Here is a 24115-nt window from a genome sequence, read left to right on the forward strand (position 1 = left end):
ATGGCGGTTGCTTCAATGCATTTAGGGGTGTGGTCCTGGTCAAGACAATCGCCTGAACTCCAAACTGAATGTCAGAATGGGAAAGAAAGGTGATTTAAGCCTTGACCTCAACTTGTCAAGAGAGGTCTTTACATCTCTTTATGTAAACCTGGATTCTTGGGGGCGTTTTTCAGAATCTTCAAGTTAAGTGGAAACGTAGCCTTTTCCTCCTATACTGCTATTCTTTCCCTTGTACTATGAAATGAATGACTTGAAATTGCTTTGCAACCCATCCAATACACAGAATATAGCCATCAGTATTCTCGCACAGAAACTACTTTGGTATGCTTAAGACTAATCTTAACCAACAGTTTCTTTCTATGTAAGGAAAGGCCTTACTTTCAAAAGGTTTTTTATAATTGTTTATTCTTTAAATGGCTTGATGTAATCAGTTTAGGGCATGATCAAGCTGTGGATTCATTAAAATTGCACATATGGATCAAATTTCATCAGTTTCAATTCTAGGTCCCGGGTAAATATGACATATTTGGCCCAGACAAAAAAACAACACCTCGAACCTGAAATGTTATTCGAAGATGTTGACAAATGCCAATATACAAAGAATCTAAGACTAAGTGGAGTTTAAAGGCTTAGACTGGATTTTTGAAACCAAGATAATATTATTGTAAAGGGTCTGCTGGATGTACCTAATTAACACTGCCAACTTCTGCCAAAAGAGAACAATGGAGGGTAATAGCAGTTTCAATTATAGCTCACAGAAATGTGTTTAATTTTACTTTCCGTAAAGAAAAAAACAAACAAACATTCACTGATGGTTTAACAAAAGCAATTACATTTTCAGTACCAATGAGAAATGAAAGGCATATGATGAAAAAAGGGGATAATGTATTTTCTAGCTTGACAAACACTGTTTACATAGATCATCATTCATTTGCATGGCAGTTGTTTCAGAGCGTTTTCAATGTAAAAGTTCCAATATATATTATATGCAAATAAGCGTTAACTGTCACAAAGAAAACAAAACTAAAAAGAAAACCATAATTGTGCTTTAATTTCTTCAGTGTAAATGGTCTTTCTTACTTGAGCCATTAATCATTTACCTTTTCCTTTGTATGCTACAAGTATCAATTTAACAATAAAGCGCTCACAAGTACAGAAAAACAGAAACTATTATATAGCATTAAATGAACAGTACATCAAAGCTAATGCAGATGCGATAGTGATCAGTGTCTTAACTCTTTACAATAAAAAAATTTACGGGGAGCTCTGTAAAAAGTTCAATGCAATCTTCTCTTAAACTGAGATAAATGAAATTAAATTATCACTGTACAACTGTACATATATGTCCACTAGGCAAATTGATCAATTCAACTCACTCACATATTCAAAAGAAGATTTTACTTATTTTTTTTTTTTCTTTTTACATAAACATACGAGTTTAGAATTCCTATTTGCATAGAAGGTGATTAATTTATTTGTGACACCTATATTTTATTTCACTTTATTTTGTTTGGAAGCAGAAAACCCTACTAATCACGGTAGGAGTGATGCATGCAGATTTATGTAAGCACATATTTTCAAAGTGTTCAGTTAGACACATTGATGCTGTGTGGGGTGTGTGTAATACATACTGTACAGGTATACTGCATCAACACACACAACATGCAATAAACATCCTGTACATACTCTTAACTTTCAAAAAGGTCATGCAGCTCATTACAGCATTTTGGGCACCGATAAGAGTATTTATATAAAGTCAAACAGCTTCTAGTTGGCTAATTTCTGAAACCAAACAAACAGAATTTTAAATTATCCCACGAGACACTGCCAGAAAACCCAACAGCTGCTTTTCTGTTAAAAATGTGATTACTGAACTACTTTCATTTTTTTTACTCTCCTTACACAGGTAAATTCTGCAAGTGTTTGTTTATTAAATGCATTTAAAAGAACCATACATCTTAAAAAAGGACTTGGTAAAACAATTTTAAAAGAAGCAAAATACAGAAGCATTTTTTTAACCCACTACCATTAAACCAACCTCCTCTATGAAGTACTTACCAGTATAAATAAGGTTTATCCTTATCTACATTGATATTGCTAACAGGATCCATTCGCAGCCACGTGTGGAAAGTGAATCCATTTTGGTATGGCCATTTGGCAATGGGAGGTAAAGCTATAGCCTGAGGAGGAACAAGAAGAGCATTACAAATAAAGTTATAAAACATTTTACACCATGTAATACCTTAAATCTAATTGTATATTTTTCATAATGTGAGAATGTACTAAGTTTGTGAATGGAAAAACACAATGCAACAATAAAAAAAGAATTAAAAAACAATTAACTTCCAAACTGATAATGATTAATAATGACAAGAACATCTCTCTTCATTACAAAACATACAGTAAACCATAATGTTGTATCTGAAATATTAAATAGAATTAAGCTGGATCAAAGTGTGCAATCCCTTCACCCAAACAGTGCACAATCTTCAAAGAAAATATAATCTGAAAATCCATGGTAATAAATTCAATAAAATGATGTGAAGAGTAAGAAATAATAATGTTAATAATTAACCTTGTTCAATTAATGCAAGAGTTTAAAATGAATGATCCAATCAATTACATTGGTAACATGTCTTACACAAACATTGCAAGTTGCAGCCAATGATTTGATAAGTACAGTATCTTGGAGCCATCCTGTAACACTGGCACACTCAGGATGGCTGTTCTACTGCCAGCCAGAGAGTTAACATGCTACATATATGACTCCCTTAAGAGCTTAATGTTATGATCCTATAGCTACACAAAAATATATCACATGCTTTTAAGCAACCTGAAAAGACATTATAACATACACTTAATATTAAAATAAACTTTTACATGGATAATGAATAAATAAAATCTGTTCTGTAAAATTTACCTTGCTCAATAATTAAGTAGTGTCTCTGTTTTTAATGACTAACAGTGTTTAAGATATCAAAGGAATTATTTATCAATTAGGAAATATGATCAACATTTGCATCTCACAATGAATAGAGGAATAGACAATTTGAAATGTGTGAAGCAGTGGAGTCGATTACCAATGATGACTGTATTTCAGAAGCAAGAAGCTACAATATTGTCCAGGTAAGAAACTAGCAAGAGAAGCCTTTGTTTGGGAGGTGAGTAACTATTGACCTCAGGCTCGGATATCTATGTAATTTCAGTTAGGCATTCAGTTAAGAGTCATAATTGGGGTCTTGACTTTTGGTCTTAATAATCCGCTTCATCGTGCAAAGCACAAATAACCGAGTGGGACAGAGCCTTCAACCAAAACATAAGGACATGTAAACGAGAAGCTTTAAAGCCAGGTTTAGAAAATCTGAAACTGGATCATTAATTTAATCAAGGAATAGTGATGACAATGTGAATCGGTCATCAAACATTGGCACAGACAGTGAAATGATGCATCGGGCACTGTACAATCAAACCACCGTGATATGCCTAGTGAATTCAGTTGTCTGAATGTTTGATATGCTTCAAGAAGGAAAAATTATTGATTTCAAGCAGAGAGACAAGAAAAACATTAACCCACTAAGCACTGCTCAAAATCCAGCAACTGTCGTTCCTTTCATGAGAAATGTAGAAGTCACTAAGCCTTGCACTGTGGTGCCTACAACACCACATGGGGCACCTTGATCATATGGATCAGGCACTCTCATTCTACCCTGCTGTGCACAAGCAACTGAAAAAAATATTACAAGGAAAATGCGCGCAAAGAAACACGCTTATACTAAACTGACTGCGACATCAGACTATGCATTGGTGACCGTTATAAAACATGTCACATGAAGGATGTTTGCTAAATCTTTATCAGTACAGCAGTGGACTCTAGACATACATTTCCTATTGTAATTATGTTGACATTTTCATATTTACACGTTTGTTACATGTAATAAGATTTTTTTTCTTCTGGTAAAAAAAAACAACATTTAAAAATACACCAATTAAAATATTGTTTTTTATTAAAATGAATTTCAGCAAAAGTTTTGGAAGACAACTTTAAAAGCTACTTTTCTAATTAACAATGCATAACTAAATATCTCTGATTATGCTGCCTTTTGCATAACCAAGCCTCCTTAACACTAGATCCTTTTCAGAAATATAAGGTGGGATTTACACCACTTGTTGCTCAGTATAAGCTACACAGATACTTTGTACCTATTCTTAATTGATTGACTACTTCTGTGAAATATACAACTTTTGTGTTTCTTTTAATTAGTACTAATTAATCAATATTCCTCAATCTCAAAATAGCAACTTATCAAGTCAAGCAACATGCAAATTGTTTCCATGGGCTAAACAGGTATATGCATATATATATATATATATATATATATATATATATATATATATATATATATATATATATATATATATATATATACACATACACATATATATATACCTGATAAGTTTTTCAGCCTACGAAGCTCTTCATCTGGAAAGCTTTCAGAGGACTGTTGAGTCCTTACACTCAGCCTATTCCTGGATAGGCCAGGAAATCGGCTCCTTCAAGAGGCTGAACCTTCAGACTGCCTTCCAGGCACATAGATCCTCCACTGAACATCATGACTGGAAGCTTAATATCTAGCTATGCCACTGTGGCTGAGGAGGTTGCAAACTGTCTCCAACTAGCCTCCTCTGCATTTGGCTACCTACACAAGTGTGTCTTCTGTATCCAAAATCTCTGCATGAAACCAAGATTGTGATTTATCCCACTACATGTATATCAACACTCCTTTATGAGGCCTTGAATGCTCTACCGCAAGCAAATCTGCGCACAGTAGAAGTGTTCAACATCCACTGCCTCTACAAGATCCTTGGCATTACTTGAGAGGACAGGGTTCCACACAATAAAATTCTGGAACAGTACTCGTCAACCAGCACTGAGACTGTGCTGCCCAGCCATGTCTTCTGTCTGACCGGGCACATTATCTGCATGGATGAGTCTCAGCTTTCCCGGAAAGTCCTGTATGGTGAACTTGCCATAGGAACCCAACTGCAAAGAGGCCAGTAAAAAAAGCTGAAAAAGACTACTCTAAGCATTTTTTCAACGCCTTCTCCATATCACATAAGCAGTTTGAGACACTTTCTGGGGATCGTGTGCTTTGGAGATGGACCGTAATTGTAGGTTTCTGTCACTTCCAACAACAACGGACCCATCAACAAGAGGAGAGAATAGTGGCAAGACATCACCACTGAAATCAACCTACTGTACCTGGGGGACAATTCCTTTGCCCATCTTACCCTGTGGTTTGCCTTCTTCAAATTGGCCCCACACAGGAAGGGGACTGACAGAGATGGACAAATGGATGGACAGCATCATTGCTGGATGAACGTCCATGATAATAATGGACATATAATTATATTCATTTCATTTGGATTTCATAGAGTGTGATCATTTTTTTAGTGGTCAGATTTAAATAAATTTCTGTATTTTTAATTAATATTCACATATGACAAAAAAGGTAATGGTGGATTTCTACTGGTGTTTTTGTATTTATCCAATGTGTAGTGTAAGCGGAAGGTTCCTGTTAAGAAATACATGCAATCCACCACCTGTTAGGAATGCTAAATAAAAAAGGGTTCAGCATTAGGTTTGCTTTTCCAAGGCTAATCCGCTGACATCTCCTCACTTTATTTTTCAAGCCAAGTGCATTACACTAGATTTTCAAATCCAACCTGCTTAATTCCTGTTAAGGTCGCAAATGCCTAAGATTCAATTCCCTGAGTTCCTATCTTAGGCACAAACATGAAGAGCTTTTAACCACCCTGTTGACAAGCTATGAAAACTGTGAACATGACAGGAAAAGAAAGCTTACTGCAGCACTCCTCCCAGGAAAGCTGAAAAATGAATCAGGGCCATTTTTGTGTGGCATATGCTTCAACACAGAAAGCAACTTCACAGCATGCGGAGGCTAGAGGGGGGAAAAAAAAAAATCATTGTTAAAGAAAAATCAACGATAAAGAAAACATTTACTGAAACTCAATTTAGGATTTCCTACAAGCCAGTATTAAACTGTTAACCCACAGTATATTTAAATTATATTACGAAACAGTAAAAAACTTGATACCTCTAAGATCTCATATGCTATACAACTACTACGTTTCAAAAAACAGAAATAATAAATTCAGACATCTGCAATTACTTTTCCTGACAGGAACAATTGCAACTCTGTTAGTGGATTTTACAGATAAATAAGTTAGACATAAAGAAACATAGTTATTTACACATTGCAGGGGCCAACTGTAAGATAACTGTGTCCTGTTTAGGAAAACGTTTTTTACCCACGTAAACTTTGAGCTTCCACAGCACAAGGAATAAAAAATTATGCAAACAGTGTACAGAGATCCCTCCTTTATCGCGGGGGTTGCATTCAAGAACCCCCCGCGAAAGGTGAAAATCCGCGAAGTAAAAACCAATTTTTATATATTTTAAGCCCTTATAAACTCTCCCACACTCTTATAAACATTTGCTGCACAGTTATACAGCATAAACCCTTTGTAGTCTGTTAGATATTAGGTAAGATTCATTGAAATTATGTATGCAAACACACTGTTTATATACAGTAAAACCTAAATATTATTTTGAAGATATCGAGCGTCTCTGATATCACATATGTTACAGCCATTACAATAGACAGATCGTTTTGGAGCCATAACGAAGGGCTTGACTATGCACAAAGAAACATAAAAGAGCACAAAAGTTAACTCTTTACACAGTGAAAACGTTGATGCTGAATGAGCGAGATGAGACTTCCTGGTTAATGCAGCGCAATCGAATTCGGCACTCCGTCACTGAGCCAATCAGCACACAGGAACTTAACTGCGTGCTCTGATTGGCTAGCTTCTCAGTCATCCGCCAATATCATCCTTTGTATGAAATCAACTGGGCAAACCAACTGTGGAAGCATGTACCAGAGGTAAAAAGACCCATTGTCCACAGAAACCCGCAAAGCAGTGAAAAATCTGTGTTATATATTTAGATATGCTTACATATAAAATCTGCAATAGAGTGAAGCCGTGAAAGTCGAAGCGCGAATATAGCAAGGGATTACTGTATATCCTTTATTTCAAAAGTCACAGTAAATACAATGAGAATGGTGTGCCCGTGTGAATCTCCTAAACCATTTCAGAGGTTGCTGCCTGCAGGAAACTGGAAAACGCATTGTTTTTCTAATTAAGGGAGCACTAACCAAAAATTGTATTTTTTTTAATATGTTACTTTCCCCATGTAGATTGTAGTGATGGACAAGTAAAGAGTTTAATTGGGGAATGGACATAACGTTTCTGACAAAACGGAAGCCATTGTGAACAATGCTTGCCAAAAGCAAACAGTGTCAAAATGCCCATGAAAAATCTCATGGTACTCACGTCACATACTCCAGATATCAACTCATCCAACTGTATGCTCACAATGTGCAAAACACATGTATTATAAAAATGATTGTAACAATATTGTAAAAAAGTTCACAAATAGGAAGTCCAATCATACAGGGTCATACTTTTAAATTAAAGACCTGCCTTTCCCACTTATTCATTGGCCAAGAGTCCTGTCTATAATTCAAAGGCATGGCTCTGCTTGAAAGGTCTTCCAGTGTGTGGACATACTTTTCATTATTTGTCTATGTCTATAATGACATAATTTTAATTGTACTTTAAGTAATGGGTTGAAGATTGTTCTTGTTAGGCTGGTTTAATTTCAAAAAACACATCAGCTTTTCCTTTCATTTATGTACAAAGGTACTAGTCCTTTATGTTGCATGGTTTAATTTTTTTTTGTTTCTTCCTGCTAAACATTAATATATGATGAATGGAACTGCAAAATAAGGTTCAGTTGTGCTCGTGTGCAGTTTAATTAAAACGATTGTAAAGTGCCATTTCATTTATGTTTGTTTTGTTGTAGCTGTTACTACTTTCTTACAGTAAAAAAAAAATGTAAAAACCCAAAAATGCAAATCAAGGAAAAATAAAACGGTGCAAATCGAAAATCAAATCAAATCAAAAAAAAAAAAAACACCACTTGTGAATAAATAAGACTGATTCCATAAGGCCCTACATTTGCTACAACTAGTTTTTCTTTGCATCCTTGAATCAGACACAATGGATTGGAATGCATTAAATCCAGGCACTACAGAAAGACCCAAAAGTAATAGTGAATTTAAAAATTAATATGAATTTCCTAGACCCAAAGAATAACAGGTTTACAAGTACCTTGTAAACTCCTAAAACACATAAAATATGTGCCATGCCACCTGAAACCAAGTCACTGAAATTCACCATAGCTATTTTATTAATTATACTGGGGGAGGAGTTGTACTTGTTCTTCCTTATCCTGTTTGTTTAGCATACAAAACTGCCAAACTACAGGAACAAAACCAGACAGTCCAAGCCTGGCACAGATCAGATTATTCCTTCTCATTTCTACTTACTTTATTGATTCCAAACAGAATGCATTTTAATGAAACTAAACTGTAGCAAATGAGCTCATGATGGAAGTTAATGGTTTTAAATATTTAAATACAACCAGTGACAGCACATAAATAGATGTTTTAGATGTACAATCCCACTTTAATAATAAACCACAATATGCTTGACTACTTTTGATATATTGCCTGAAAACTTAACACAAGTTACTCTTTACTGGCTCATAGAACAAGCACTGGTTGAGTGTAAAGCTATTAAGGAAAACGAAACCTTTTTTTTTTACTACAATCATATTAGAATTATCTAAAGTGGTTAGCTGAATAATAAAAATGTTATTTACCCAATGTCCTTTCTCTCCCTGCAGTTTGCTGAAAAACAGTTTAAGCTCACGAACAGTGATACTGTAGCTTGCCAAGACTCCCAGCATATCAACAAGGAGATCTGAAATACAAATAAAAGCAACAGTGACTATCAACAGATCATTTATATGGCATCAGTGACAAACATTTCTGTGAACTGAGAAACTCTTGAGATATTCAGTTTTATTATCATCAATGCATTTTCCATGGTTATTCTCTGCCTACAGGTACAAATAATGCATACTAGACTACCTTTTGTTTATAGATCTGAACAAGCTGTGATTTTTTATCCAAGGATTGCTTAATTCACACTTTTTCCACTGCCTTCAGAATATACAAGCAGCAAGAAAAAAAAAAAGCCAAATTCAGTCTTGTTACAAATTCAAAGCACGAAGGCAAAGAAATAAGACAGACTTGCAAACAAATAAATGAAAAAATGTATTTAATGTAAATTAAAAAAAAAAAAGCCAGACTAACACAAAATATTAAACAAGAAAAGAAAACTTTGCAAAGTGTCATTAATTACACAAAACAATTCGTTTTAGTTACATCACTTCTATTTATACATCACATATATTTCAGCTATTCCGAAAAGCCAACAGAAAATATTTACCTTAAACTGTAGATGTGTCTTACAAAAAACTATGGAAACTGTATAAAATATGTAACCAAAATACATGCAGATAACGATCACATAAGGCATATGAAATACAAAAGAACTAGTTATATCAAAGCACACATATTACAATTTCATGCTGATACTGTTATACTGTGCATACAAAAGAAGAAGAAAAAAAATTCACACTTTCAAGCCAAAAAAACCTTTAACTATGAAACTGTACACTGAAAGGGTCATTGATTTACTCTGTGTGACCTTACAATCCAGGTTTAATGTTTAAATAATAAAAACACTTCAAATGCCAGCTTTCCAATAATTGCAGAATATGCCTAAATAAAATTTTCAGATTACAAAATATACATACTGCTGATTTTCATCTGACAACCAAAAAAAATTAAGTTAATATGGCATATTTCAACCAAAAGAAAAAAAAACCCTACTCCATTCCAACCAGTAGAAAGTGACAGGTTTAGACTTATTTTGCCGACACACTGCAAATTATTCACATGGCAAAATGAGTTTGAAAAACCCTAAGTGAAAAAATAAATTAACCAATCAATGACATGAGAACTAATGCTCACAGTCTGTAGAATGAGAGACAAATGAATTTGCAAACGGGAGTGCAGCACACATATCTTTCAAAATACGGTCTTGGAAATCTCCCGGCTTAACTCTACAACAATGCACAGCAATGTCTTCGGTAATCAAGGTGGCAGCATAACAACAAATAAAAGAAGTAAATACAATATGCATTTATTTTTAGATATAATACGGTCCCATGGTTGTTCGTTTGTCCGTCCAGGATTTTAAATCACCTATAGCACGTAAACCGTTTGAACTATTGACCCGAAATTTGGTATGCATATACTACATCACGTCTACTACCCGCTTTTGTGGTGATGATTGACCTCCAAGGTTATTCCTCTTTTTATTTTTATTATATTGTAAAAATCAACTCTTGGCAGCCGCCAGCAGTGCGCTTGCGTATGGGTGCCGTTCTCATTCCCTACCACCTTCGCCGTCCCTTCCCCTACCTCTTCATATCTTAAATCATTCTTGAGGCAGACCAAAGACTTAAGTGCCAGCTTAAGTAAAAACTTAAGGAAAACATACTAAGTAATTGCAACACAAACGCTGATGTAATCAGTTGTAACACGAAAAGATGGCAACAAAAAAAGAGAAGCAGCAGCAGCGGGCCGCTAGGGTGGAGAAAAGAGCTGCTCAGGAAGCAGCATGCGCATCAACCTCTGAGCAAACGAATGCTAAATGTACAGAGAAAGAGGAGGAAAACTATGAATGCTCAAGTCAAGTTTATTCACTGCACATTATCGTGGAGTGCGTCGTTACTGGTTTGAAATAAAGGAACACTTTCCAAACTGTAGTAAAACTGAAAACTGCTTATTAAGACTTCGATGCCTGGAGAATTGACAGACAATCAAAGATATGGGTGAGAGTGTACACATGTGTAATAACATTCTGTCCTCACCCAATAATTTTTTTTTTAATTACACAATTTAAAATCAGTGCAAGAATAAAAAAAGTCAAAAAATAAAAACAGACATGATGCCACAAATCAACAGGGACCATCACATACCAGTCAATTAAGAATTTGGTCTACGAAGACAAACTGCTTTCTCAAACAAAGCAAATCTTTAGGATACTCAGAAATAGCTTTTTGGTAGATACCCATGTATAGCTTCTTACTGTCTTTTATGTTATGTTGTTTTGATGTGCACAATGCTATCTTTTATGTATAACTAACCACAGTACCTCTCAAAGACAGGTAATACAATAAATAAAACTAATTGCTATCTTTTGCCCTACATGTCAGCACCTTTCTTCTGTATTTTCATGTGTGTGTATGTATGTGAATATCTTCACCGGAGGGCCCTCTCTCAAGCGCATCCTTCTCAGACTCTGCCATTATTTTTTCGAGGTGCCTTTTTTGCCTCCTTTCTGGTTTTGCACTTTGTCATTGAAAATGACGCTCTCAGCATGCCTCCTACGATCTTACTGCTCCTCATGTGTTTCACACTCACATCTCTTCTTTCATTGCATTACCACATTCATGTGGACCAATCACAGTAAAGCCAAACTGACCAATCTGAGGAACTAGATATGGAGACCTTAAGTTTTTTTTTTTATATAGCAGATTCTTTTAAAATCAAATGAAAGCATAACCCCAAGTATGCTTTGACCTATTTGAGCTACATGTAACCGAAGCACAAGTACACAAATGGATAAGACAGAAGTAGCCGTGGCCCTTTAGCATTCAGTATCCCTTGCGAATGTGTCTGTTCTGCTTAGTGTTACATGTCAGTATTTAAATACAATAAACACAGTTAAAAAAAGTGCATCAAATGTGAATAAAAAGATGAACAACTAACTAAAAGGAGTTAAGCATTTAAAGCTATGGGGGAAAGAAAATTCTTAGAAATGTAATTCTCATACTACTGCAGCTTTTCTGAATATAAAAAAAGAAAAAACTGATTAGACAATGAAATCAATTAGAGGTAAAATAACCTATAGTCACAGGGAAGCCTCGGGACTGAACCTCACTAACTAGATACCAAGTTACAACACTTCAATTTTAATAAAAGTGAATTAATATCAAACAATCCTAAACTTTATTTTCCCTTCAACATTTGAAAGAGTCACTATGCAGTAACTTGTTGAATGCTTAGTTAGCTTTTAGGCACACATTTACAATGCCACTCACACCTGCTCATACTTGGTAAATGGACATTACCTAAACAAAAAAACTTGTCTACATATATGATGTGGAAAGAAAGCTTGAATCACATATACATACAAACCTTATATAGACACTCACTATGCCGTCATTTGAGTCTAGTTACTGAAATTTTGAATCTGCAGTGTTAAAATCGAAAACCACCGTTTTACCTTGCCTAAAATGTGTTAGCAATTACCTGTGTAAATTATGCTGTAGCGAGAAATATTTTTAAAAACAATGATTAAGGGCAGAAGGACCTTCTGGACTGAAAGTTTAACACAGACCAGTGAAGAAATTAAATTAAAAAATATAAAAGTGAAGTCAGTGAGAGACCCACATTTTGTGACATCACACCCTGCACCAATATGGCAAAGAACAAGTGCTGTCCATATCATTTGACTGTCAGTCCCAACTTGGAAGTAAATTATAAAAGCTTAATTAGTGCTTTGGGGTTGCTTTGCTTTGTGGCTGCAGGACAACCTGAACTAAAAGTGTCATAGGTTTCAGGTGAGGTTGGGCTTGATTTATCATTATGAATTAAGTTCACTTCTAAAAATTAACATAAACATATTGCATTTCAAATCATTGTGGCCAATTTCAAGGATTTTCATAATTAAAAGAGCAAAGTAACACATTACTTTTCGAATATGACACTATTTTTGTAAATCCTGCAGTTTTCAGAAACAAGCAAGCATGTGCAAGATAAAGACTTCCAGAAGCAATGAACACTAATAGATTAAGAAAACCGGAGGACAACTGTGGAACTCCTTTAAATGATTATCTAAAGTTCAGAAAGAGAGAGTTAAATATGTATCAAGAAACACTGAACACTTTCATTCATGCAGGATGCTCCAGGAATTTGTTGCAAAAATTCCTCTGTGGAAACACCTTTATAGACTTCTCATAGTCCATATATTAAAAAGTTAGGTTTTCGAACATCTATATTATATACAGTGTATACAGGGTGGTCCAGATCTAATTATGAAGATCCAGATCGGCTGGATGACTTTGATTTATGTGGGGACGATTCCAGTTCGGCGCGAAGACCATTGTTCATGTCGTCAGTTTGCGCACTTGTCGATGGTCCGGGATTTTTTGGGCGATTTTCTATGTAATATACTTAAGTTATAGCGCAATGAAAATTGCATAATTAGATCTGGACCACCCTATATATTTGTACCAACTTCAGCACTCATAAGAATAGACATTTTACTTGACACCAATACAGCTGTAGCAAATTAAAATGAGACAACTTTGTTACTATGCTAGGGTCTGTTAAACTCAAACACGGGTCAGATTGTACAGCACAGAGAACATTATTTACAGTTGCACCAAAAAAGCATGTAAGCGTTTTGCAAGTACTCTTGAGTTCTACATTACTCACTCATAACCAAGTGGTCTGATCACAAACTACTTAAATTAACGACACAACCAGCTGTACTACTACTTGTCAATGATGAACACATAGTTTAAACATTGGAAAGTCTATGACCCACAGGGTCTATGACTTTACCAAAAGATATTTGGAGTCTGTTTGCCCAATCAAAATGATGAGACTGGAGTTGCCCTGACCTATTTATAAAAAAAAAATTAAAAAAACATGCAACATTTGGTTGCTGACAGAGTCTGCTCTTGTTAAGAAAGATTTGTTGAAGTGAACCCTGCCCCGATCAAAAGAAATATCAGAGGACCTTAAATGAACAGCAGGGGTGTATAAAGCTGGAAAAGGCTACCAAAGCATTTGCAAAGGTTGCTTTTTTGTTTGGTTTCCTACTCCGTTTCTTTTGTGTGTCCCTCTGAAATTTGCCAGTGCATTTTACCAGTAAACTGTCAGGTCAAAGAGTATGTGAGAACAAAGCCAGTGTCAAAATATATAGTAAAACTCCATCCAGTAATTCCTAATGTCATGACCTAGAAAAAGCAGCAGGAATTTACTGGGCCCAATTTCATGCAAGTAGATCAAAAATACTGTCTGGGGAAGAAAAGGCAAAATATCACAAAAGCCTCACACAGGCTGAGCAGACATTTATGAAAGTGAAACACTCAGAAATTTATGAAGTTTACAGATAGCTTAATATTTTTTTCATAAATCAACATCTCAGAATATTGTCTATTTTGGAAAATAAGTTAGATGGACTGCAAAGTAAATGAAATGCCCTCCGTTTGATTGAATGACATACTATGCAACATTCAGTTTCATCCAGAAGAGTGTAACTTTCAGGAAGTATAAAATACAGTTGGCAGATCTGACAATGCACGAGTTGTATGTTCATAAGACAAATGGAATGGATGGAATTTCAGGGAGGGTTTTAAAAACCTGTGGCTATGAATTAGCTGACGTCTTTAAAAGACATCTTTAATAGTCTACTGAGAGAATTTGTAGTATCTGCCCGCTTCACAAGGAAAGCAAATTATCTACTTTCTCCTGAGAAAACAAAGGAAGACAGTTTGAATGACTACATACAAACAAAAATGTACTTCCCCATATATATTGTATGTAATTGTATATATTGTATATCTTGTATGCACTGTATTCTTATTTTGTTTGTGTGTGCCCTTGTTGGTACATTATAATTATGAGAAGATATAAAAGAAAGAATTTCATTGTACTCCATATACATGACATAAAAACAAAACAACACACATAGATGGCTAATGGTAACACAGAAGCACCCAGCACAGTCACTCAACTTAGATACTAGTGAACTACAATGTGGTATCTCTATTAAAACTAGAGTACTTACAATTTTCTGTATTCTTTACTTGGAGGGCAAAAAAAGTACATGTACCTAGATTTACAATGCAGATTTAAAAAGCAATAGATTAATCATGTAGGAGTGCTCGTGTAAAAGTGACCCTTGAATGGTTTATTTTGATATTAGGTTTGATTAGACTTGGGGAAATGCATAATATGCAATAATTAAGAATGATGGATTACTTTTTTAGTGAAAATCAGCTGATTTAAATTGTCAGCGGATTGATACGAGCTTCTCTATTGCCACCTGTTACAGAGAGGGTTAGTTTTATTGCTTAATGACTTGCATTTCCTTTCTTTACTGTTTGTTTGAGGAATGCTGACAACAAACAAAATTGCTTTGGACAGGTGTATGGGGGTTGTGCCTGAGCTACTCCATTGGTCAATGGCCCAAGAATGTGTGTGTATCTGTGTGCGTGTCTAGAGCTACACCTGGGCAATAAAGAGTATAGGCCTGGAAAGTAATGATCTCTCCGTATCCATGTTACATCCTGATGAAAGCAGACCAGATGATGACTTGAAGAAAGCAGGCTACCTGTGCCTGCAGATGATGAGCTGACCAGGAAGAATCGAATGCAGCTATAACTTATTGCACCATCTGAAACCACACATCTAGTATTATCAGGATGTAGGATCTTGGTTTACAAATCCACAATCTATTTGCTTGAATGGCATTAGTTATAATAAAAATGTTTCAACTATAATACATAGTTAAGTGTAGCTCATTCTGCTGTGTTTTTTCACTCTAATTGCCCAAGGTTATGCATAAAGAAGGGAAGGTGGGGAGAAAGCACTAAACTGAAGTAGCTTTTGAACACTGAGTTGTAGGTGTATGAGATTTGAGGCATTTTGGTTAAGTCTACACAATAAAGAAAATAAAGGGGGAAAATACGATCAAAATAGGAAGGTACATGACAAAACGGGGAGCATCAACCCCAGAACTGGGAAAGTCAAAATTGTTTTCAGGTCCTTGCAGAGCTGGACGGTGTCTCTGATGACTCTGAGGTGGTAATGAAAAGCCCCTATGACCCACCTCAAAACCAGTCCTCAGAAAGAGAAAGATTGTGATAGCTAGGGACTCTATCATTAGGGGAACAAAAGGGTAGGATTGCTCCAGAGACAGAGAATCTCGCACAATGTGTTCCCTTTGAGGTGCATAGGTGGGAGACGTCCCTGGAAAGGTTATTAGGCTCTAGGTGGATCCAGCTGTCACTGTCCACGTAAGAACAAATAGCAAACATTAGGGTAGTCTGTCATTTCTGCAAGTAAAATTTAAAGAGTTAAGTGCCAGGCTAAGGAGCAGAACTGAAAAGATAGTCTTTTCTAAAGTTCTGCCAGTGCCATGCAACACTCCAAATAAGATGAAAAGATTAGAAAGCTTAACGTGTGGCTCAAATTTTGGTGTAGGATAGAAGAGCATAGGTTTATGGGGCATTGGGACTCCTTTTGGAATGAATAGGACCTGTTTGGTCAGGACAGGTTATAGTTGAACTGGAGGGGCACCAATGTGATGTAAGATGCACATGAGTAGGTTACTCAACAATTGTTTAAACTAGGGAAAAGTGGGCGGTGTTAGGACAAGCCAGGTTAGAACTGTACTTGAGGAAACAGAGGTGTTGAAATAAATATTCATAGCAATTTGAATTCTAACCCAAAGTTAAGAGTGCAAAAGTAAAATAAGTAACACATTAAAATAGCTTGCTTTAATTCTAGAAGTATTAAAATTTAAAAAGTGAGTTGGGGTTGTATGTAGCTGAGCAGAATTATGATATAGCAATAATGAAAACCTTTCTCAGTAACAAAAATGGGGATGAGTATAACAAAGATAGGTGTACATTTTTAGGAAGGATAGACAAAACAGAAAAAGAGGAGGGGTTGCCATTTATATAAAGCAGGATTTAAATTCAAGTCTTCTTCAATTGGATGATGAGTCTCACCTTAGTGAGGATGCCTGGATTCATCTGGAAAGCATGAAGGAAAGAGCTCTTATTTTAGGAGTGTGCTATAAATTCCCCAATGCAGACATTAATTTCAATGCACATTCTTTTAATGATATTAAAAAGGCAAGTTTACAGGGGGGATATTATAGTCATGTGGACTTTGACTACCCGAATACTTACTGGGCTAATTTGGCAAACAGTGGAGTACAAGATATAATATTATATATTAATATTAATAATAATATTATATCTTGTACTCCACTGTTTGCCAAATTAGCCCATATATTATTTTTTTTTTTAAACATAATATGTTAAGAGTATCAATGTGAGAAGAAGCAAGTCTAAATATAATCTTTTTATATAATTCACTAAGGGCATGCAAGTAAGCAAAAGCAGGACAGAGCCCCGCCTGCCAACTCTAAGACCATGGGATACGCACGACAAAGCCCCGCCCACCAACTCTAACTCTTCTCCCGCGTCCACCCTCAAAGCCGGTCCCGCCCACACGCGGTTACAAAATAAAGCAAACTCTACAGGCAGCAAAAATTTACTTCTGCAGCTAGATTCCATGCTCAGAACGATCAAACTCTTCGCTAAATCATACAAACACATGCATGAAATCGCTCAGTCCAATCCTACAGCAGCTGTATGAATGCTTTTCTAGGAAAACCCTAGGCAGGATTTACAACACTACAATGCCTCGACATGTCACACCAATAGCGATTTTCATCGAGAGAAGATGGCGAACCGCCTGCCGAAAGGGACATTTGCATTTGTGCCATAGGCAACTCATGTAGACAGATTTCCACAGTCAATATGAATTGCAATCCTATGGTTTACCCAGTTTTATTCCCTTACGGAGACATTGGCTGGCACAAAGATTTACAACATGTTCCAGATAAAAGAACCGCCAAGCGAAGAAGGCTTACTCAATGCCAATTTTACGAGTACAGATTTGCAATGAGGAATATATTTAGTATTTTGCACTCCAGTGGTGAACTATTCCAACAGTATGTCGTAGATGCGTATGTTAAAACAGAAAGCGCGTGTCTCAACTATCTCAGATTAGATCAACAAGATTTGCGCGTGGAACAATACAAAGGACTATCAGATACACTGAAAGCAAACACTGAAAATAACCTACGTGTAGGCAAAATGATCATATTACCGACCACATTTCCAGGAAGTCCAAGATACATGCAACAAAACTAGCAGGATGCCATGGCCATAGTACATAAATTCGGACAGCCTCATTTATTTATCACTTTCATATGTAATCCTCTGCTTGGCCGGAAATTCTACATGCACTGTCGGATACCCAAAGATCGGAGCACAGACCTGATATCCCATATGCTGTTTACTCTTCACAATAATTCTAACAACCAGTCTTCAGCCACGGTCAGTTGTACGTGGCTTTTTCTAGGGTTAGATCTTTCGACTCATTATCTGTCGTCACCACCAAAACACCTGCGTCTTTCAAGAAGTATTTATTTCTTCTTGATTTCTGAATTCCTTTCTCAAGGTTTTCTGTTCCTATTCTTACACCGCCATATGCTACGGAGGGTTTCGGCTAGTATTTTGTAATAACCACGACACATAATGCAGGACAGGTACTACTCAAAAACTGGTATGATAGAAAATGGTAATTTACAAAAAAAAAAAACTCAACAGTGGTTAAGTAAGGAGATAAAAAAAGAAGAACAATGTATACAGTTCAAGTCAAAGAAGGCCATATTGAAGCTGCATAACACATTTATAAGGCTTCGTCTTAAGTGCGGTGTATAGTTTTCATCTCCAGGATACCAAAAAAAAAAAAAAGACACAGAAGCAAGCAAATCACAGAAAGTACTTAAGTGACAAAACATGAAACAATAAAAAAAAGACAAGACACTGAAGCACTTAGACAAGCAAGAGTGTAAGCCTGAATAGAGAAATTGACCATCAGTCAAATGTGACAGCTCATAAATTGCCAGAACAAATTCCAGAATACAGAAAGCAAAAATGAGAACAAGAAAGAAGTGCATTCCAACAAAAGAAAAGATTGTTAAATAGCTGTATGATCCCAACAAGCCCAGCTTCTACTATATGAATGACCGGAACTACCAACATACATTATAACTAATACAGGAAGTGAAAGAAGTAACCATTCAGAAAACATCAGCTTCAACAACTGCTTAATTTTTAACTATTTGCATTTATTTTAGGAGCGTAGGATCACGTAGTTCAATATTATATTTATAAAATAACTCCAGCAATCCGGAAGTGTATCATCTTTTTGAGTAACTTGCCAGCCCGTTATTCACCAACAACTTCCCTGGCAACTCAATATAGCAAAATGAGAAGAACATAGGCATTAAGCTCCAAGATTTTTTTTAAATTCAGATTGTCATAAAAAAAATCATATCTGCATTACACTATATACAGTCACTGCATTAGTAAAGTTGCCACTTTGAAGTGACATGCATTCCTAAACAAACATCAGCCTACAGATGCAGGAACAAACCACCTAAGAATCAGCGAAAACATGGGTTGTAACATGGAAAGAGGAGTGGACATTTCATTTGCTCTTAAGGATTTAAATTTTTATTAAGCATTATGGATGCAGCATAAACACAGCACTTTTTAAGAATGCTAGTAGATATTACTTAAATATTGATTTATTACTATAACATCCATTTAGATTTTCCTGCAAAAGAACATTAAACATACTGTAGCTTCAAATCTAATTTACTTTTCATTAAATGTTAATTGATTTAAGCACAAGTTGAGGAAGCTAACCAACCACGCCACAAAGCGAATGCCTTGGGGAGGCTGATCAGCTTCACAAAACTCCCTCTTTAGCCTCCATATAGAAATGTGATCATTAGATTTCATAGCCAAACTGGAATCGATATCAAGAATAAGTTATCTAATACATTAACTCTACCATGTGACCAGCTGATAGCAATTCATTCAGCAGTACTAACCCCAGCAGGTCAAAAGCTGCATGTAGAAAAGAAATTAAAGATCCATCTGAAAATAAATAGTAAACCAATTTAAAAGTATAACCATTCGATGGAAAATCACTTTACTGCTAGCTTAACTGAATTATCATCAAGGTCTATAAAATTAAAGCACAGGATTGTACATCAACAGACCAATCATTTGTCTTTTAATGAAGTCCTCGGAAGTTGCAATATTTGGACTTGGTGGAAAACTCTCCAGTAGTCTACACTAAATGCATTTTCTAATAGATAAAGAAGATATTGTTGATAAGGTTAAGGAGATTCTGTTAACTATCATAAATAAAGTACCGTACATTTTCTAATTTAGCAAAAAGGTTGTTTTTGGCAGTTAATACGTCTATGTTTATACCAGAGGTTCAAATAAACCTTTTTTCTTAAGGAACTGCCAAAGGCCTGTATTACTACAGAGCTGTTGCATTTACTGAACAGTTCCAAATGCCACGTTTTTGCTTCCCACATGGCTAAGTTCACAGATTTGTGGACACACCCTGGCCAGGAATGTTTATTCTAAATAGGGCAGACCAACACAAAATTCTTTACCCTATTGTACATTTATTATTATGATGAACATAACTGTGCCTGTACAGATAAAATTATTCCTGTGCTAAAGGTGAAATAAAATATAATTTTGCTGTTTAATTTGACTCTTGAAACTAGATGTGACTGCCACTTAGACTTCTACTTAATAGAGTGGAATGGATGCCCTTAGGTTTACCTGAGTAAAAACACCATGGCTTTTCACCCTACTACTGGATTGTTATTATAATAGAGATAGGTCAGTGAAGCGTTTCATAGGTTAGGCTGAAATAAGGCATTACTTTTTAGTTAACCTCTTGAAAATGGTCTATTTGCAGAGAAAAACCAAAAGGGCTGTTGGGTTTATGGGCTGTCATTTTAATTTGACACTGTAGTTACAGTATTTGGTTACTGTATGCAACATTGTAGTAGTATTTTTTGTTGAATTTATTTGATTACTATTACCCATTTCAACCCCTGTCTATTATGTCTAATGCTTAAAATGTTAATGATACATTTATCAACAAGTTAAAAAAAAAACAAAAAACCCACAAATCAACCACTGAATGGCAATACCAATAACTTTGGCAAATGTTGTTAATTCTGTGCTAAATACTGGGCAAAAATGCCCTCTGCAAAATAATTTGTTCAGTTCCATTGTATATATAATATGGATTGTGAAAGTCCATCTCTGGCTAGGGTAGAAGTTCCCAACTGGGAGTAAATATTCCCCGGTGGAAAAATTCTTCTACTTGGGTGTATATTTGCATAAAAAAAAGCTGATGTCGCAAATATCTCAATTAGTTCCCAAAGACAACATGAGACTTGCTCTTTCAACTAGTGCACCAAGAAAATCCAAAGTCATAGGTGAAAACCAACAATTGTTTCACTGATTGGCTCAGTGCGTTTCATTCTGGTATACTGTTATCTGCTCATCATTAGTTTTTTTTTTGTTTGTTTTTTTAAATAGGTGAAATAGCATTTTAACATTATTGTTATTGTCATTTGCACCCAAAATAAAAATGTTAAATACAGAATTCTGAAATTTCCCCTTTGTTGATCGCTCTACTATGATCAAAGTATAAATTCAAATTACTTAACAAAACAATGTGGGGGAAAAATTACTTTCGAAAAGTTGTCAAAGGGTAAACAGCGGCAAAAAGATCATCCACTTATTTAACCACTTAGGACCAAAGGCATTAGTGAAAATATATCTTCTACCATATGTAATATGCTGAATCAAATTTTATAAAGAGTCAATGAAGATGCACCAGGATACCTGAAGTTCTATTACACTTAATATGGCTGAAAAACATTATAACATTGACTGATATTCTTCAAGAATACTATTAAAGAGCACTGAATTGGAATATGTTCTTTTTATAGGTTCAAGCTTTATTATTATGGGAAGTGGCTTTATTTAAACCATTTCTTGGTGTTACTAAAGAATTGGAATATTTAAAACCTACAGTATATAAGCAAAGGATTTGGTTTCTTGAAAAATCAAGTCAGCTGATCCCTAAAAGCATTCACAGCGTTAGCATACAATTAACACCACTTGGGAACTCGCTGATCTATTTTTTTTCCCCCCAAAAGTCTTGAACAACAGTATATACATTTTACTTGTCACATACAAATTATAAAGTACAATCCATAGTGAACTGCATATAAAATAATTGTGTTATGGCAGTGAAAGGACACTGATTTATTCTCTCAGTTTTCACACTGAAATCACATTTCAGGTATTACTGCAGTGAAACACTCAAAATCTACTTGATTGTTGCTATTGGAAACGTGGCAAAATAAAAGAAAATCAAGGCTACAATAAGCACTGACATAAATTTAATTACAGTTTCAAAATCAAAGCTTGAGTAAATAAAGGAGAAAAGGATAGGAACATGATCTGAACTAGGGTGTATAATATTTGAAACATATGAATTAATCTATTTTCTGAGCTATAATTATCTGGATAACAGTTATATGGAAAAAGCAGTGCACTACATTAATCCAAAAAAAGAGGTCATGAGGATGTCTGGAGACAGGAAGTGTGGTCTGTTGTTTCATGTACAACAGAATAAAGCTTTGACTAAAAGCTAAAAGAAAAATTCAGAACCTAGAATACTGTGAATAGCAATAATATAATAAATCACAGAATAAGTTGGTATTAACTGACCGACCAAAGCAAATCACAGGAAGCTTTTTTTTTTATTTGTCTTAGAGATTCAGACACAAGATTCAGAAATACCGGTAAGCAATTCTAATTCAACAATTATTGTGCTTTCTAAGTACTAAAAATGTACTGCTAGAAATGGCTTAAGAGATGCCCGATTTGTTGCCGCTAAAAGAAATTTCCCGGAGCTGCATGAAAAACAGGACTATTGCGTAACTTCTTGTGTGATTTTGAGCTATATTAAAATAAACTGTATTTTATTCGAGATGCATGATTTCAGGAATTGTCTATATGCAGAGCATCGAGACATCAACATACGAACACCCAGGCAGTCAACGGACACAGAAGATAAGTAAAATTCTTAAAAACTTAGTCCCCTTAAGATATTCCACAGAGTGAATAAAAACAATATCTACACACAAATGCAAATTAGCACGAGACCTTAAATACAATTTAACATGGCTCATCTGTGCTGTACAGAAGACCTAAATTTAAATAAATCTTGATGTGTCAGTTTTAAGTGTCTTACACTGGCATAACAAAAAGAATTCACATAGCAGTGCCTTACACATACTGGATAACAGATGTTCCTGAAAAATCCATATTCACTTGCAAATAAAACTGATTTTTAACAAACTAATTCAATACCAAGAACTGTTATTAAGCAATGCTATTACAAAATACAGATTATCAGTATTTAAATAGCTGACATGCAAATATAGTAAAATTTATTAAAAATGATAAATTATACCTGCAATCATACTGTCAACTTTGTCAATCCTTTTCAGAACTTGCTCAATGAGACCTGTATCTGTACAGGCTTGAAGATTGCGAATGCTTTTCTTCAGAATGGCAGTAAAGATGCTCCACACTTCAGCTTGACAGTTCTTTTCACACTTATCCAACAGCTCTACCATACAAGAGATACTTTCAGTCTCTTGAATGATGAAATTCATTTCTAGGTCAAACTGCCCGCCAACAAGCTTAAAATAAAACAAAAAAGAGAGTAATTAGAGTTAGTGATCAAGTAGCTGAAAGCAAGTATGCATATAAAACATTAAACACATTAAGCTAATAGATGTACATCACCATTAAAAAAATGCTTAATAATTTTGAAATTTTAAATTAGAATTTTTCCAACTTTAAAAATAAAGATGTTGGGATTGTTTTAAACAAGTCTGAACATAAAGATATGACTATATAAAATAATCTATTGCACTAAAGCTTTTTGTTCTTCTGCCAACCCGTTCCAGAAAACTAACATAATGCTGATGGAGTTGAAGATAAAAATTATCAGTAACAAATGAACTTAAGGGATTTATGAATAATATATTTCAGGACCATTTTTGGAAAGTGGCATGAAATCAAAGTAATGGTGTAGATTTTAAGAAATTTCCTGTTTTTGATTTTCATAAACCAGGGGAAAATTCATGTACATGGATGATATACAGTACTATTCAATGCAGTTTATCTTTGTAACTCAAACTGCAAATTAAAGGCCTAGCAAGCTACATAGTGATCATATGTACGATACAGCTAGAACATAAC

At 35.2% G+C, this 24115-nt stretch overlaps 1 protein-coding gene across 6 annotated transcripts in view; it reads right to left on the bottom strand.

The window, feature by feature from the left end:
* Positions 1-24115, bottom strand: part of lrba (LPS responsive beige-like anchor protein) — a 792225-nt gene that overhangs the window by 708363 nt on the left and 59747 nt on the right. For all 6 annotated transcript variants that reach the window (XM_039750242.1, XM_039750239.1, XM_039750241.1 and 3 more), the window contains exons 2-5: positions 23319-23550; positions 8810-8910; positions 5865-5960; positions 2059-2180 (exon numbers count right to left, since the gene is read on the bottom strand). In XM_039750242.1, coding sequence (XP_039606176.1) covers positions 2059-2180; positions 5865-5960; positions 8810-8910; positions 23319-23550 — 551 coding nt within the window. The remainder of the gene's footprint in view (positions 1-2058; positions 2181-5864; positions 5961-8809; positions 8911-23318; positions 23551-24115) is intronic.

The sequence above is a fragment of the Polypterus senegalus genome, chromosome 4 (assembly GCF_016835505.1).
Source record: "Polypterus senegalus isolate Bchr_013 chromosome 4, ASM1683550v1, whole genome shotgun sequence".
In the NCBI taxonomy this organism is placed as follows: Eukaryota; Metazoa; Chordata; class Cladistia; order Polypteriformes; family Polypteridae; genus Polypterus; species Polypterus senegalus.